Source organism: Rhinopithecus roxellana, chromosome 17, assembly GCF_007565055.1.
Source record: "Rhinopithecus roxellana isolate Shanxi Qingling chromosome 17, ASM756505v1, whole genome shotgun sequence".
Taxonomy (NCBI): domain Eukaryota; kingdom Metazoa; phylum Chordata; class Mammalia; order Primates; family Cercopithecidae; genus Rhinopithecus; species Rhinopithecus roxellana.
In genome coordinates, this window is record NC_044565.1 from 110,425,834 (window position 1) to 110,439,860 (window position 14,027).

A 14,027-nucleotide genomic window follows, 5' to 3' on the forward strand; every position below is an offset into this window, starting at 1 on the left:
GGCCTTGAAAGAGGCCCCAGTAGAGAAAAGGCAGGGAGGGGAGGCTCGGAGGCCACTTCCACAGAAGTAGCGTGGGTCTCCTCCGTCAGGGAGGCGGGAGCAGCAGCAACCGTCCCTAGATGCCCTCCTCCCTCCCTTGTACCTGAAGTACCCTCAGGGAAAAGGGCCCCCAGGGGGAAGCTGAGAGGCCTCAGCCTGGACATGGAGGAATGTCCTCAGTGCTTCCTGCTGTCAGATGCCCCCAGCAGAGCCTGACACCTCCAGCAGGGCCCAGCCATAGCCCCTGAGCCCCATGGGTCACAGGCTCTGAGGCCGCAGCATTTCTTGAGGGGCTGCAGGTGCCTCTGAATGAAGCACCACTGCAGAGCCTCTGTTAGGCGCCTGGGGCAGCAGGAGGGAAGCCCAGGCAGCAGACACCATGGTTTCTAACTGTCAACTAATTATGTGGCGGCAAAAGTCACTCAGTTGTATTAAATCTTGGTTTGCACCCACCCCCAGGAGTAAAACTGACCCTGGTAACAGTGTTATTAACATCAGCATAAATTAATAAGTATCATGAAGAGGTAGGCTGGCTTCCTTTGTACAAGAGGAAATAGTGAAGTGAAAACCGAAAAGCCACAAGATTCCTGTACAAGACAGAAAGGGGTTCCCAGCTGCACCCCGGGGCTGACACGAGAACTCGGCACCTAGGGGCTTCCCAGGTTGGGCCCTTCCTCCTCCTGAGAGAAAGAGAACGAGGACCTTTCTCAGAGCGAGCACGGCAACACGCGGCTGCCAGGTTTGAAAGGTAAAACAGCAGACTGAAGATTGGCTATTCATTATTAAAGAACATTGCAGTTGGAAGGGGAATTGTCTCCGAGGTGTGTGACTAGGAACCATGGCAGCACCGCAGGGGAAGCCCACACGAGGAGGGGTGGGGATGGCACAAGCTTTCTCTGCATGAGGACGAGACCCAAACAGACACTCTCTCCAGACAGAAAACTCACCAACACTCCTCAAAACTGCTAAAGAAAAGAACCAAAATGAAATATTAGCAGTTTGTTAGCAAATACCAAATGCAAAAACAAAAAATTAAAAAGCCAACTTATTTTTTGTCAAAATACTTAATCTTATGTGTTGAGGTCCCAACTACAGGGATGACTACAATTAGGAGCCCAATGTGCTTATTCCTCAGAGCAGCGCCACTCCCTGTGCTCAAGCCCCAGGGAGACATCCCACCTCAGGCCAGGTTACCTCTGCATTGAAAGGAAAGTTCAGATCATGAATACCGTATCTATCAGTGGCTTGATGGCATTAGTAGGAAATTAAATAGAAACTTATATATTTGAAAAATACTAAAGAGGTGTTTTGAGAAATAAATTCTAAAGTTAACATGCAGAGTTATCAGGAATTAACACTCCAAGCCTCCTGGGACAAAGACCCCCAGGAGGCCCCCTTCTTGACCGGCCACACAGAGCTACTATGCGCTCTCCTTCAAGGCCCCACCCCATCTCAAGCTGCACGCTCACACTCTCCACAGGGCAACATGCAATGGAGCGACAGACACGCTTTCTGGCTGGCTGTGCAGAGCTGCGGTGGGCACAGGAAGCTGCGTCTTCTTCCTATTTCCCAAAGGGACACTGGAGTCAGCGAATCCTAAGGCAGGTCCGGTTACCTGGTTTGTCTTAGGGAAGCACCCTTGGGAATGAATCAAGGTCAAGTAGGTTGGCTGGGGGCCTGAATTCCCCTTCCCTGTTTCTCCTCCCATCTCCAGGACTCACTGGGCTCTGGGCTGGCCCAGGCAGCCTGTGCACATATCTGAATGGTGAATTCTCACAGGGCACGCTCTTCTGTTCCCTGCTCAGCCTTGCCCATGATCAGTGACGCCCCTCGGTGCCTCCCTGACCCCCTCAGCCACTGATCTGCCCTTTTACCCCCTTCCTGCTCCAGTCTAGAGTCCGTTTTCTCAGGTCATGTCCTGACTCCCAGCCGTGGCAGCACAGTCAGATGCCAACCACCAGCTCCATGGCATGTGCCAGAGTTCTTCACCTGACCATCCATGGGATTCTTGTGACGCTCCCTGGGCCTTTGCTCACCTTCCCTCCCACTGTTCCATGCTCGCTTGCTGAGTCCGACCCTCCCCAGCCCACATGCTGCAGAGGCTGTTGATGGATGCCTCTGCTTGTTCCTTCCCACCTCAAACATCTCTCTGCAGGCCCCCTCTTCTCCTGGCCCTTCTGACGAACGCCCGCTCTTGCCTCTTTCCATCCTGTGAGAACCCTGCTCCAACACTGTTTTCTTCTCATTCACCTTACCTCACCCACTTCTGTCTTTCCCTATCAGCCCAAACACATGCTAAGTCATAATTATTCTCCCTAAACCAAACACCTCATGCTACTTCCTCTATTTTACGGTCACAGTCCAAAGACCTTACTGGTCATCTACACTCATCACCCCCACGTCCTGAGCCGCTGAAATCTTCACAGGTGACATTCTGGAAGATCATCAATGCCTCCCGCACATCGAACACAACAGCTTGGGTTTATTTCTGGCTCTCTCCCTCCCACCCCTGGGGGCTGGGTGGATGCCCTGCTCCATGCACCCGAAACAGCATGCTTGTTTCGGGCACTGGTCACGCCAAATGGCGCTTGCTGACCTGTCTACTCCCAGGCAAGGCCCTGAGCTCCTGGAATCAGGCCTAGATCTGCTGGGCGCTGTACCTCTGGTCACAGAGCAGGCTGGCAGCAAGGCCAGTCCTCTTAGTTCTCCGCTCCCGGCACTATGCACCCGGCCACATTTCCCCACATGCACTGCTTCTGCCACGTCTTTGCCTGAAATGCCCCTCACCACCCTCCCTACCCGGAAATTTCCTGCTCAGGACAGGAGCTCTGTACAGCCCCCCGAATCTTTCAGAAACTGGGAATGTTTACCACTGCTGCACTCTAGGAAACAACGTGCTCCAGGCTCAATGCCTGTGGTGCTCAACTGATTGGCCAGGGACTCTATAAAGGATGCCGAGCCAGCAGAGCCCACATAGGGTGGCTGCCTGGAGCACCACTTCTGAGATGAATCACAATCTGCTCCTCATTTTGAAGGACAGGACCTTCGATCCAGTGCCCTCATCACCCACCCAGCTCAGTCACATGCCAACAGAGCAGCACAGGCTCCATGAGGCAGATCCTCCCACCACGCAGAAGCGGATCAGATGGCTGGATGTTTTTGTGGTCATACTTTGATTTTATTTTAAACTGAGAAAAGAAGCATCAGAAAACTGTACAAGGACCACAGACTCTCTCTGGCTACTTACTGTTTCTTGGTCTCTTCAAATTTGTGCAGCTTTTTGCGGAGACCTCCTGACTTAAAACCTTGGCAGTGTGCTGCTGGCGCCCCGATGGTGACGATATCGTAGTTCTGATCTGAATGACAGAAAGCTCTCCTCCATTACTCTGGGCTCAGGCCTGTGGACAAGCCAGCTATAGGGATAGGCACACAAGTCTGGGGTCCTGACCCTCCCTCCCACAGCCCTGGCGGCCCAAGGGTCTCCTGGAGCCCAGTGCCATCACCTCAGCAAAAAGGGGTTCAAAACATTTCAAGTGGAGCCACACGGGCTGCAGGAAGCCACCCTGTAACTCCCGTCTGCATCCCTCCTTGAGAAGAATGGCCAACAGGCAACTTTCTACTGCAGAAATACAAAGGGAAGCTGAGTGAGGAGAGACAAAAGGAAGTGGTGCGGGCTCTTAACAGAGACCTTTTGAAGGTCTTTGTGACAAGTCTCTCCTCCGAGCCGCCCAGAGCACACAGGGAAATGGGCAGATGTGGGGCACACAGGGACCAAGTACCTAGAGAGAAAAGCAGCAAAATGTGATTCAACGAGAGGGGGCAGAAAAATAGGTACCTGATCCTCCATCGTCTTGAACTCTCATCCTTTGTATGTGCAAGTTTGTGGGAACAAATTCTAACTTTTTATCTGCTTTCAAACTGCTTGCTTTAAACGAGGGCCCTAAGAAATGGAACAGGAGAAGATAAAGGCCATCAGCACACATGCTGCATTCATGAGCTGCAAGTAGAAAATGGAATTCAGAGGATGCTGTGGCATATACACAGGTATGTGTCGGCAGTGGCCTAGAAGGTTCTGAGTTGCCATGAGCATATTTCATTTCCAGGTGGCAGGTGGGTGAGACGCCAAGGGCAGCCCACTGGTCGGGAGAGCTGGTTCTGGGTGCTCAGGGAGTGAATGACGCCAGGGAGAACGGGCTTCAAAAAGCTATGGTAACGACGCTGCGTCTTCCAAGACTCGGCTCTCTACTGAGAGATCTGATACAAAAACTGTCATTCTGTGCAGCATGTCAGCACTACTATAATAAGCAAAGGGGTCCATGCCAGAGACTGCCTGTTCTATTCCAGAGACCACCATCATCAAAGAGCGAAGAATTTGGTTTCGCTAGAGCAATACATCTCAACTCTCGAAGGTGATGAAGAGGCCTTCTCAACCCTTCAGGCCCATCAAGATGAACAAATGCAATACAGCACTGATTCCAGCCTTCTGACACACGAACTTCGATGTTTCCCTGTTCACGCCTGTTGGTTAAGGAACCTGGACACTATTTTATAACAAATATCCACAATCTTGTTTCTATAATCAGAATCCATAACTAATTAGAGAATCACATGCCTACAAAATAAAGGGATTGCAAATTAAACTGACAACCACAAGAATAGAAGAAATAAACATTTCATCTAATGAAAAATATCAACTGATACTGCCAGCATACGAATCGCAGACCAGCCACTGTGTGCCTCCAATTTGCCACAGGAGGTGGCTCTCTACGGCCTGATACTTAGGGTGCAGTCCACAGACCGCAGCATGAGCGTCGGAGAGCCTATGAGAAAGGCAAAATCCCAGACCGCCACTTCAACACAATTCTCAAGGAATCCAGGTGCACACTGACATTTGAGAAGCTCTGCTCTAGAAAACTCAAGGCTGGGTGGGTTTCACACTTTCCCAGGTAGGAGGCAGCAGGCATGGGTGACTCCTTCGGTTCCTCCCTGGGCAAACGCTGCTGTTTCTCCTGGTGACATACTCAGACCCTCTCTTCAGACTCACGCCAAGCCTAAGCAACACCTCCTTGTCAGTTCTGCATTTGGCTTCTTCTCATCCAAGTTTACAGACGGGTTCATAGGTTCTGTGTCAAAACCACATTAAGGGTTTAAGGTTTTCCTTAAACCCTGAAATTCCATTATGTAGAGGAATCAAAGGGAAGAATCCAAAAATAGAGAATAATTCAAAATGCTAAAGTAATACATAGAGTAATGAAAAACCAAAAAATTCATTCCACTTGGAATAAAAAAGGAACAAGAACAGATTTCTAAATCTGCCCTGAGAGTGTTTTGAAAATCAGATGGCATGTTTCAAGGAGAAACAGTGAGGTGTTCATTCACACTCCACTTTGTTTTCTGCGCCTTGAAACACAGAGCTCCCCCTTAACAATGTATATATTTACCAGAAGTTACCCCTGACTCTTTAAACCGCGAAATCAAGAAAACCTGCTTTGTTTCAAGGCGAGTGACCTACATCCTTTCGGTCACTGTACTGACATTAGTCCAAGATGAAGAAACAACATGAACCAGTAACAGCCCAGGATTTCGTCTCCCCTAAATTTCATTCCACAGTGACTGTTTTGGTACATGACACCATAGCAGGACTCTTCACTGCAATTCACAGATTGGTCTTTTTAATTAAGATCCGAAACACCCATATTTGAAAGAATTCACACCTACATGAGAAGTTATTTTTAAAAATCCATTAAAGGGTCTGTCAGTGGGAATGTGTAAGTGGCCCTGTCTTCCAGATCTCTGGCCGGGAAAGCAGGGTGAGTGACAGTGAGTGAGAGTGTGTGTGTGGACAGCATGGCGGTGCGCCCACCTTTGTACTGATGGAGGTCGGTCAGGTTCTCCTGGTACGTGAGGATGATGGTCTGGTACTGGGTGACAATTTGACGCCGGAGGCTCTCCCAGCAAGGGGACAGCTCTCCCAGCTCCTCCAGCTCACACACTCTGAAAGCAAGACACAGATGCATCAGGCTGCGGGCTAACTGGTTTCCCCGGAGAGGCCCAGGAGGCCTACCCAGGACAACAGCATTTGCAGGGCAAGAATCGCGGATGCCCAGGGTGGGCCAGGACAATGGTTACACTACCTGTCTAAAACGCAACTAGCTACATGAAAGGCAAACCACTGACCACACGGGAATGTGTCCAGAGTAGCTGTTCACGGGAACGTAGTCAAATGTTCAAGGGAAACTAAGTGGAGGTGGGGAGAAGGAGGTGGGGAGGAGGAGGTGGGGAGGAGGAGGCAGGCTGCTGCGGAGAAGCTTCACCCTGATGACCTGCAGGTACCCTCAAGCACAGGCTCAAACCACAGCCCACCTGAGTCTGGGCAAAACCACGTGTGATCCTCCCAGAACAGAGAGGACTGCAGGCTGTGAGGAACTGCCCTGAGCCATCTCCCGCTTGTCTCGTCATCTCCCCTAGGAGGCTATCAGGACAGCGTTTCTCATCGCCTCCCAGGTTCTCCCGAGGTATGGGCCTTCTGCCCTCCCCCTGATAAGGGAGCTGCAGAATCTAAAACCCCTCAGCTGCAGCCTAGAGTTGGCTCGTCAGCAGCGGAGTTCCACAGATCACGCTGCCGTCCCAAGCCCTTCTGTCTCATTGCCATCCTTTTTGGGTATGGGACGAGGACCATGGGAGCTGGCACCTCTGGTTATTCTTCCTTCCGTGTCTATGTGAGAGAGGAGCTGTCTGAACCTAAAAGTGGCCCTCTGTGTCACTGTGGATGAAATCAGGCCAGATCTTGTCTTTATGTGTGTGCTCGACAGAGGCACAGGGTAACAGAAGGGGGAAGGGGGAAGAGGAGGGAGGAGAGAAGAAAAAGAGGAATTGTTATCTCCAAAAAAATAAAAGCTGTATAAGAACTGAAATATAAATTCCTTAGCTCAGCCATGAAGAACAGTGACACAATCATAACAGCAAAATCACGAGATGGATTTAAAAACAAAAAGGATAACCAAATTAGGAAAATGGGGACTGGGAAGGTATAAAAGGCCAATCCCTCAGCATAGAAAATCGGTAGCTAATCCCTGAAGCTGATTAATGAAGAGGACACTTTACACATATATTTAGAAATACCTCAGTAAACACTCTCAAAAAGGGATTGTTTCTGGGAAGCGGATCAGAAAGTAGAGCCCCAAGAGTTGTTTTTAGTTAAACCTTTCTGCGCTATTTGTTTTTTTTATACTGCACTCGTGTTTTCCTTTGAGAAAGAAAAAAAGCTAAATTTTAGATAAGGTCTTAGGAAATCTGACTTGTCTAAATTGTTTTAAAAGCTGTGCCATTTTATTATCATTAAAATAGCAAAACTAATATAAAAGGACACCCAGAGCAGGTAGGGCTCCATGGCCAGCCAGCCCCATGACCTCAGGCCGCTCTGAGCACAGCAGCTCCGTCTGCCAGGCCACTGCTGGTTTCTCCCTCTGGAATTGTCTGCCCGTGTTCATGTGACTGCTTCCTACGCTTCAGGTGTTAGTTTAATGTCATCATCTCACAGAGGCCCGCCCTGACCACCCTCTTTCTTCTCACAGTTCCCTTTTCACTTCCAGCACACGCTGACACATCTGGAGTTCCTGTGTGAGGTTCCCAGTTCTGTTTCCAACCAACCCCCACACTGAGCTCACCAAGAAGCCTCCCACACTGCGAACAGTGCCTGACATGTGGTTGTTGCTGAAAACAACAACAAAACCCTTGAACTAAAGCACTTGTTAAATGGATGAACTCCATTGGCCAGGAATGGTGGGTCATGCCTGGAATCCCAGCTTTTCGGGAGGCCAAGGTGGGAGGAGTGCTTGAGGCCAGGAGTTGGGGACCAGCCTAGGCAACATAGCAAGACCCTGTCTCCACAACAAATGAAAACATTAGCTGGGCATAGTGGTGTGTGCTTGCAGTTCTATCTGTTCAGGAAGCTGAGGTAAGAGGATGGCTTGAGCCCAGGAGTTTCAGGCTGCAGTGAGCTATGATGGTGCCACTGTGCTCCAGCCTGGGTAACAGAGCAATACCCTGTCTCAAACAAAAAATAAACTCTTTAAAGTTATAATACACCATGTAATGGGACATTTAAACATGAAAACCGAAGATACATGGAAAAATAGATTGTCACTATGTAAATATACACAACTATGGACAAGGCTGAACAAAAATTTGTAAAATTAAAATAACTATTAAAATATGTGCATACATGGAGAAAGCAATTGGCAAAATATTAACAGTTGGTGATTTTAGGTGAAAGGTACCTAGGTGCTCATTGCATTATTCTTGCCCTGCATCTTCAAGTGTGATGTTTTTTCCAGATAAAAAACGGAAACAAAATAGCTCTTTGAAAATAGCAGGATTCTGGCTACCTTGCTTTTCTTTCCTGCTTCTGTTATATTGTGTTTATAAATAACATCATTTGAGGACAAGGAGGAGAAATGACAGTCTGAGACTATCCCCCAAAGTTCCTATGTTAGAAACTATCCTGAATGCCACAGTTTTGAGAAGTAGGACCTTTAAGAGATGATGTGGTCATGAGGGCACTGCCCACATGAATGGACTGATGTCATCATGGTGGGAATGGGTTGGTTATTGCAACAGTGGGTTTGTCATAAAAGCAAGTTTGGCCTTCTCTCAAGAGCGCTCTTCTGTGTGATGCCTTCTACCACAGGATGATGCAGCATGAAGGCCCTCACCAGATGCCAGCACCATGCTTTTGGACTTCCCAGTTTCTAGAACCATGAGTCAAACACTTTTCTGATCATTATAAATTACTCAGTCTCTGGCATTCTGTTACAGCAGCACAAAACTAAAACAGAGAGAGACAGGGGACATAATCTGCACGGCCTGGGCCACCTGTTGGGCTTCTCCTCACCTTAGGAGGATATGCCCTGGATTGAGAGATGCAGAAGGGTTAAGACCCTTATGGGACCACAGTGAGCTGACAGGTCATACTCAGTCTTCTGGAGCCCTTATCTATGACCCTAACCTAGAAAAATACTGCTGGGCAGCTAGGATCAAACAATTACCAGTTATTTCTAACTTTCTGAAGGACTAGTGAGAGGGGAAAGAAAAGAAGAGAAGGCAGGCTGGGCATGGTGGCTCACACCTGTAATCTCAGCACTTTAGGAGGCCGAGGTGGATCACCCGAGGGCAGTAGTTCGAGACCAGCCTAACCAACATGGTGAAACGCCATCTCTACTAAAAATACAAAAATTAGCCAGTCCTGGTGGCGCACAACTGTAATCCCAGCTACTTCAGAGGCTGAGGCGGGAGAATTACTTGAACCTGGGAGACGGAGGCTGCGTTGAGCTGAGGTTGCACCACTGCACTCTAGCCTGAGTGACAGAGCAAGACTCTGTTTCAAAAAAAAAAGAGGAAAGAAGAGAAGGGAGGAGGTTCTGAGTGCGGGACACACATCTGGGTTCAAGCACACTGTCTTATGAAATCCTTGCACAGGAATCCATGATCCCAATGAGCACACTGAGGCTTAGGCAAGCCAAGGCCACAGAGTTGCCAGGGGAGAGGCTGTGTTTGCAGTCCGGTCTATCTGATGCCCGTGCTCTGCCCGCTATATCTCAGAAAGGAAGGGGCACATGATATGGGTATGATGGACAGTCAGTCTTTCCGTGTGGCCTCACCTGGCTGCATCTTCCTCTAGTAGGAGCTTCACGAATTGCCGGGGCACGTGCAGGGAGAGCACACTCTCTGCCATCTGCTCCAGGATCCGCAAGTGGTTACCATCAGTGGTTGGAAACCGGTACATGCGGCAGATGGCGCCTCCGAACACTGAGGTGGGATGACAGGGGAGACAGGCTGCATATGAACTGGCTGCAGACCTGTCTCATGGGTTCTTCTCTCCTGGCCCTCAGGGATGGTGACAACTCAAGTCCTCTCGCTGTTCATCTCATGGGAATTAAAACGCTTACACCGAAAACCCACCAAGTGGCTAGGTCTGAACACTTCTTCCCAGCAACATGCAATCTTCCTGTCCCAGGACATGTAACTAACTCTAAAGTGCAAGCAGCTGGGGGCAGGGAGGCTGTTGCCAGTCACCAATCCCAATGTGAAACAGGAAAGAGTGAGATGAAGTTATTACTTCCTTGGAGTATTACCGACTCTTTTTTATTTTTTAATCCTCTTTCAAGGAAAATTATTATTGTTTTTTGTAGTAACTCTTTATATGCTGCAAAAAGAACACGAGGATAAGCAGCATAGAGGTGACAATTAGGGTGCATGGCTGGGACAATCGCAGCAGGTGGGGAACAAAGGGGACTGCGGGCCCAAGTGGATACTCACAAAAGAGGCAAGAATACCAAAGGAGGAAGCTGTTTACCCGATTTCAGCAAAGTGTCCTTTCGCAATGAAGCATATTTGGATCGGATTCCTAATGCCTCCGTCAAGCTTTCATCGACGGGAAGAACCATCTGATAATGTGTAAGGAAATGCACAAGAAAACTGTGAGATTCAGATGACTCCAGAACATTCAGCAGAAACAGTGGCCTAAATACATCACAACAGAACTCTTAAGATGAATATCCACCATGACCTCTACAATAAACATGCTGCTCAAGCCGCAAAGTAATTCACCTCCCAGTGTGTTGAACCACTTCATGCACACACAGTTCTCTAGGCATGCGTGGTTTCTCAGTCACTTCACCTTGTGTTTCAGTGTTCTGATGTATAAAACGAAAGGAAGAGAATAGATGATGCCAAGGGATATTTCCAGAACTAACATTCTGGGCTTATTTTGGGTGAAATGAGACATCTCTGTATTGTACAACAATGACTACTTACCAGTGTTGGGGCTCTGAAATTAGAATTTTTGAGTGTCTGTGTGAGAGACTGTGCATGAGAGTGGGTGCAGGAGGGTGTAGCTGGAGAGGGGGAGGAGGATCAGGGAAGAGTGGAGGATATGAAAAGGTGAAGGTATGCACCAGGAGACTGCAGGGCATGCATGTGTCTGGGAGAGGAAGATATTAACAAAACAGGACAGATGGCCTGGGTCCTAAATGCCTCTTCGCTTGCCCTCCACACCCGCTAAGTTGCCCCCTGACTGCAGTTCTTCCAGTAGGGCTCTTTCCCGCTTATTCCTGCCCTCCAGAAGTGGCTAGTATAGCGCCCAGAACAGAGGCAGGCTCCAGGGCAGCAGGGCTTTACAGGCGGGAGCCCTGTTTCCTGCTTCAAGGTGTGCCTAAGGAGGACCAGAGTGTCCACAGGGAGCAGCATCAAGCAGAAGGTCCTGCCCGTTGCTGAGCACAAGGGCTAGGTCCACGAGAGCCGCATTTTTACTGATTAATTCCCTTGCTCTTTCTAAAGGAGAGGAGGAAAGTGGTGTAACTCACCCTCCCATTGACAGTGTCCACAGACCGGGTCACAGGGGGCCGTTGGTCTGACTTCTCCTCCATCTGCCAGCCAATCACGGTGATGTTACCCACACGGTCACTCTCTGCAGACCTGTGATGTACAACATGCTTTAATGAGTGGTGCTGCAGCTGTGCTTCTTTTCCGCTGAAATGCAAAGCCCTAGCCATACTGGGTCATCAGGGTCCTGGGGGCAGCAGGGCCGAGCTGACTGACCAGTCAGTCAGCATTCACTGTGTGCACAGGGCTCCTCCCCAGCGAGACAGATGAGGAAACCATGGGGCACAGTGGAGGGCTGTGTCTGAACGGACAATGCACCACAGGGAAGTGTGGACGTGCAGGTGAAGTCAGAGGGGGCCTCCTTGAGGAGGAGCCAATGCTGTTCTTGAGCTGCTGCCAGTGCCTGGGCTCAGCCCTGCCCAGAGGGTGAGGGGGACACGTGTCAGAGTGAGGACTAAGGAACACCTTGTTCTGGCCCTGGGCCCTTTTCTGTTCCTTCCCACTCCACCCTCAGGTTTATATTAGCCCAAGGCCTAAGCCTGGACTCCAACTAATGGAATCCAGCCAGGGCTTCTTGAAGCCCTTGAATCCTGAGATGACAGAGCGGATGCTACGCCAGCCTCAGTCAGCTTCGCCCTGACACGTTTTCCTTACACAATCCCTCTCATTTTATCCAGGAGGCTGATGGCGGCCTGGGCTCATCTGATCCATCCAGGGAGCCTGGGGACACCCTGGAACTTCAGGCTTTCTATTTACAAGGTCTCACTTAATCAGGTTCTAAATTTTTGTCTGGTCCCATCTACTGACCATTTCCTTTGTGATTTCCTCGCCCTGTCCTCATGCCTGTGAAGTCCTTTCCTGCTCTATCTGTTCAATCATCAGTCGCCTTTAGCTCCTTTAAAACGAATGGTGTCCATTTTGTACATTTAACTCTAACCCAACTAGAGTTAACTCTGACACATGATGTAACTAAATATTTTTCTCAAAGTCCTTTTCCTTACACGGTCCCTCTCATTTTACCTAAGATTTTTCCTTTTTCCTGAATGAAGTTCTCTAAACAAACTAAGGGCTGCTGCAGGGCTCTCATCCTGTCCACTGATTAGATAGTCAACGCCTACAATACTGTCTTTACTTTACTTACAGTAGCTTCAGAATGTCTCAACATTGCAGGGACTTAATTTTGTGTCAAATTTTCCTAGCTATTTTGGATTGTTTTCCCAGATCATAGTTCTCACAATTTTTACATTATTCTGAAAAAAGAACACCATGTCAGAGTTTTTGGTGGGAAGTGCCCCTAAAATGATTTGGAAGGATTGACATCCTGATATCTTTCATCTTTCCATCCTGGGACACGGTGGGGGTTTCTCTTTCATTCTCTCATTCCTTCCACAAACATTTATTGGGCACCAGGCACTATTCTAAGTGTCTGGGAAACAGTAGTGAAGCAAAGCAGACAAAACTCCCTGCTGTCTGGGAGATGATATTCCACTGAGGAGGGGCTAAATAACAGAGAAACACACTCAGTATTATTAGATAGGTATCCAGGCTTTCCTTCAGGGCTCAGTACAGCTGTGCTCATATCTCCTATGGATGCTAAAAGTTTCCACTTCCTGATAGGCTAAGTAATTTGTTTTGCCTCAGTAGACAACACACTGTCCCCACACAGACCGCTTCTGGGAAGGGAAGGGTGCTCTCTCAGTATAGGAAGTGGGTCCTTTCCCCATCTGTCCCTGGACCTCATCATTCCAGATCCTTCCAAGGGAATAAAACTGAACACCAACCTTAGTGTTAAATGCAACCTATGATGCCTGTCCTGCAGCAGATCTTTGACAATGAACGTTCCAGAGCCCAGTAAATACATCTGAGGAAGAGAAGGAAGAGGCAGCATTGGTGTACTTGCTTTGCTTCTGATGCAATTACCATGGCCCCAGAGAGTCCAGCTGACTGCTTCCCACAGCACCTCTTACCCTTATGTCAGAAGCCCAATGTGAAAGCTTAATAATTTGCAAAGACAAATGCATTTAGACATGAGTTAACTTGTGAGCCAGTAGTGAAGTGAATCTGTGTTCACCTCTCATTCAAATGATTACGTAATTTTTTCAAAGGGAAGAAAATCCCACGAACTACAGCACATTACTTAACTGTTCCCTGAGATCTATCTTTGACATCATACACGGAGAGTTTGACTTGTGTCATCTGATTGATAAGAGAGTCTTGAAAGAAGGCAATACTGCTTAGAAATATAGGATTGTTGGTTCCCTAGAACAGAAAAGGAAATAATCAGAACACAGGGTTGGAATTTTAAAATGTAACTGCTTTTGAAATATATCAACATTTTCAGAATGAGAAACTAACATTCTCACTGTCTTGAATCAACACGAATGCTAAAGGCAGCTTAAATAAATACATCAAACAAACAAACAAACAAACAAAACCCTCTGCTTTTTAAAAGAGGAAAAAGAAGTCTGACAGACCATGACAGATCCACATACAATAAATCAGCCCATTAAACAAGCTGTGCCTGAGGACTCATTTCATGGGTTTCACACTCAACGGGAGGAATTTCTAAAAACTGAAACAAGTTGGATGTCCACATGCATTCTTAG

At 48.3% G+C, this 14,027-nt stretch overlaps 1 protein-coding gene across 15 annotated transcripts in view; it reads right to left on the minus strand.

Annotated features, from left to right (window-relative positions):
• INPP4A (inositol polyphosphate-4-phosphatase type I A) overlaps positions 1-14,027 on the minus strand; it is a 151,527-nt gene that overhangs the window by 40,995 nt on the left and 96,505 nt on the right. For all 15 annotated transcript variants that reach the window (XM_030921545.1, XM_030921544.1, XM_030921538.1 and 12 more), the window contains exons 6-13: positions 13,564-13,680; positions 13,203-13,282; positions 11,403-11,514; positions 10,394-10,484; positions 9,699-9,846; positions 5,903-6,033; positions 3,875-3,979; positions 3,287-3,395 (exon numbers count right to left, since the gene is read on the minus strand). In XM_030921545.1, the coding sequence (XP_030777405.1) occupies positions 3,287-3,395; positions 3,875-3,979; positions 5,903-6,033; positions 9,699-9,846; positions 10,394-10,484; positions 11,403-11,514; positions 13,203-13,282; positions 13,564-13,680 (893 nt within the window). The remainder of the gene's footprint in view (positions 1-3,286; positions 3,396-3,874; positions 3,980-5,902; positions 6,034-9,698; positions 9,847-10,393; positions 10,485-11,402; positions 11,515-13,202; positions 13,283-13,563; positions 13,681-14,027) is intronic.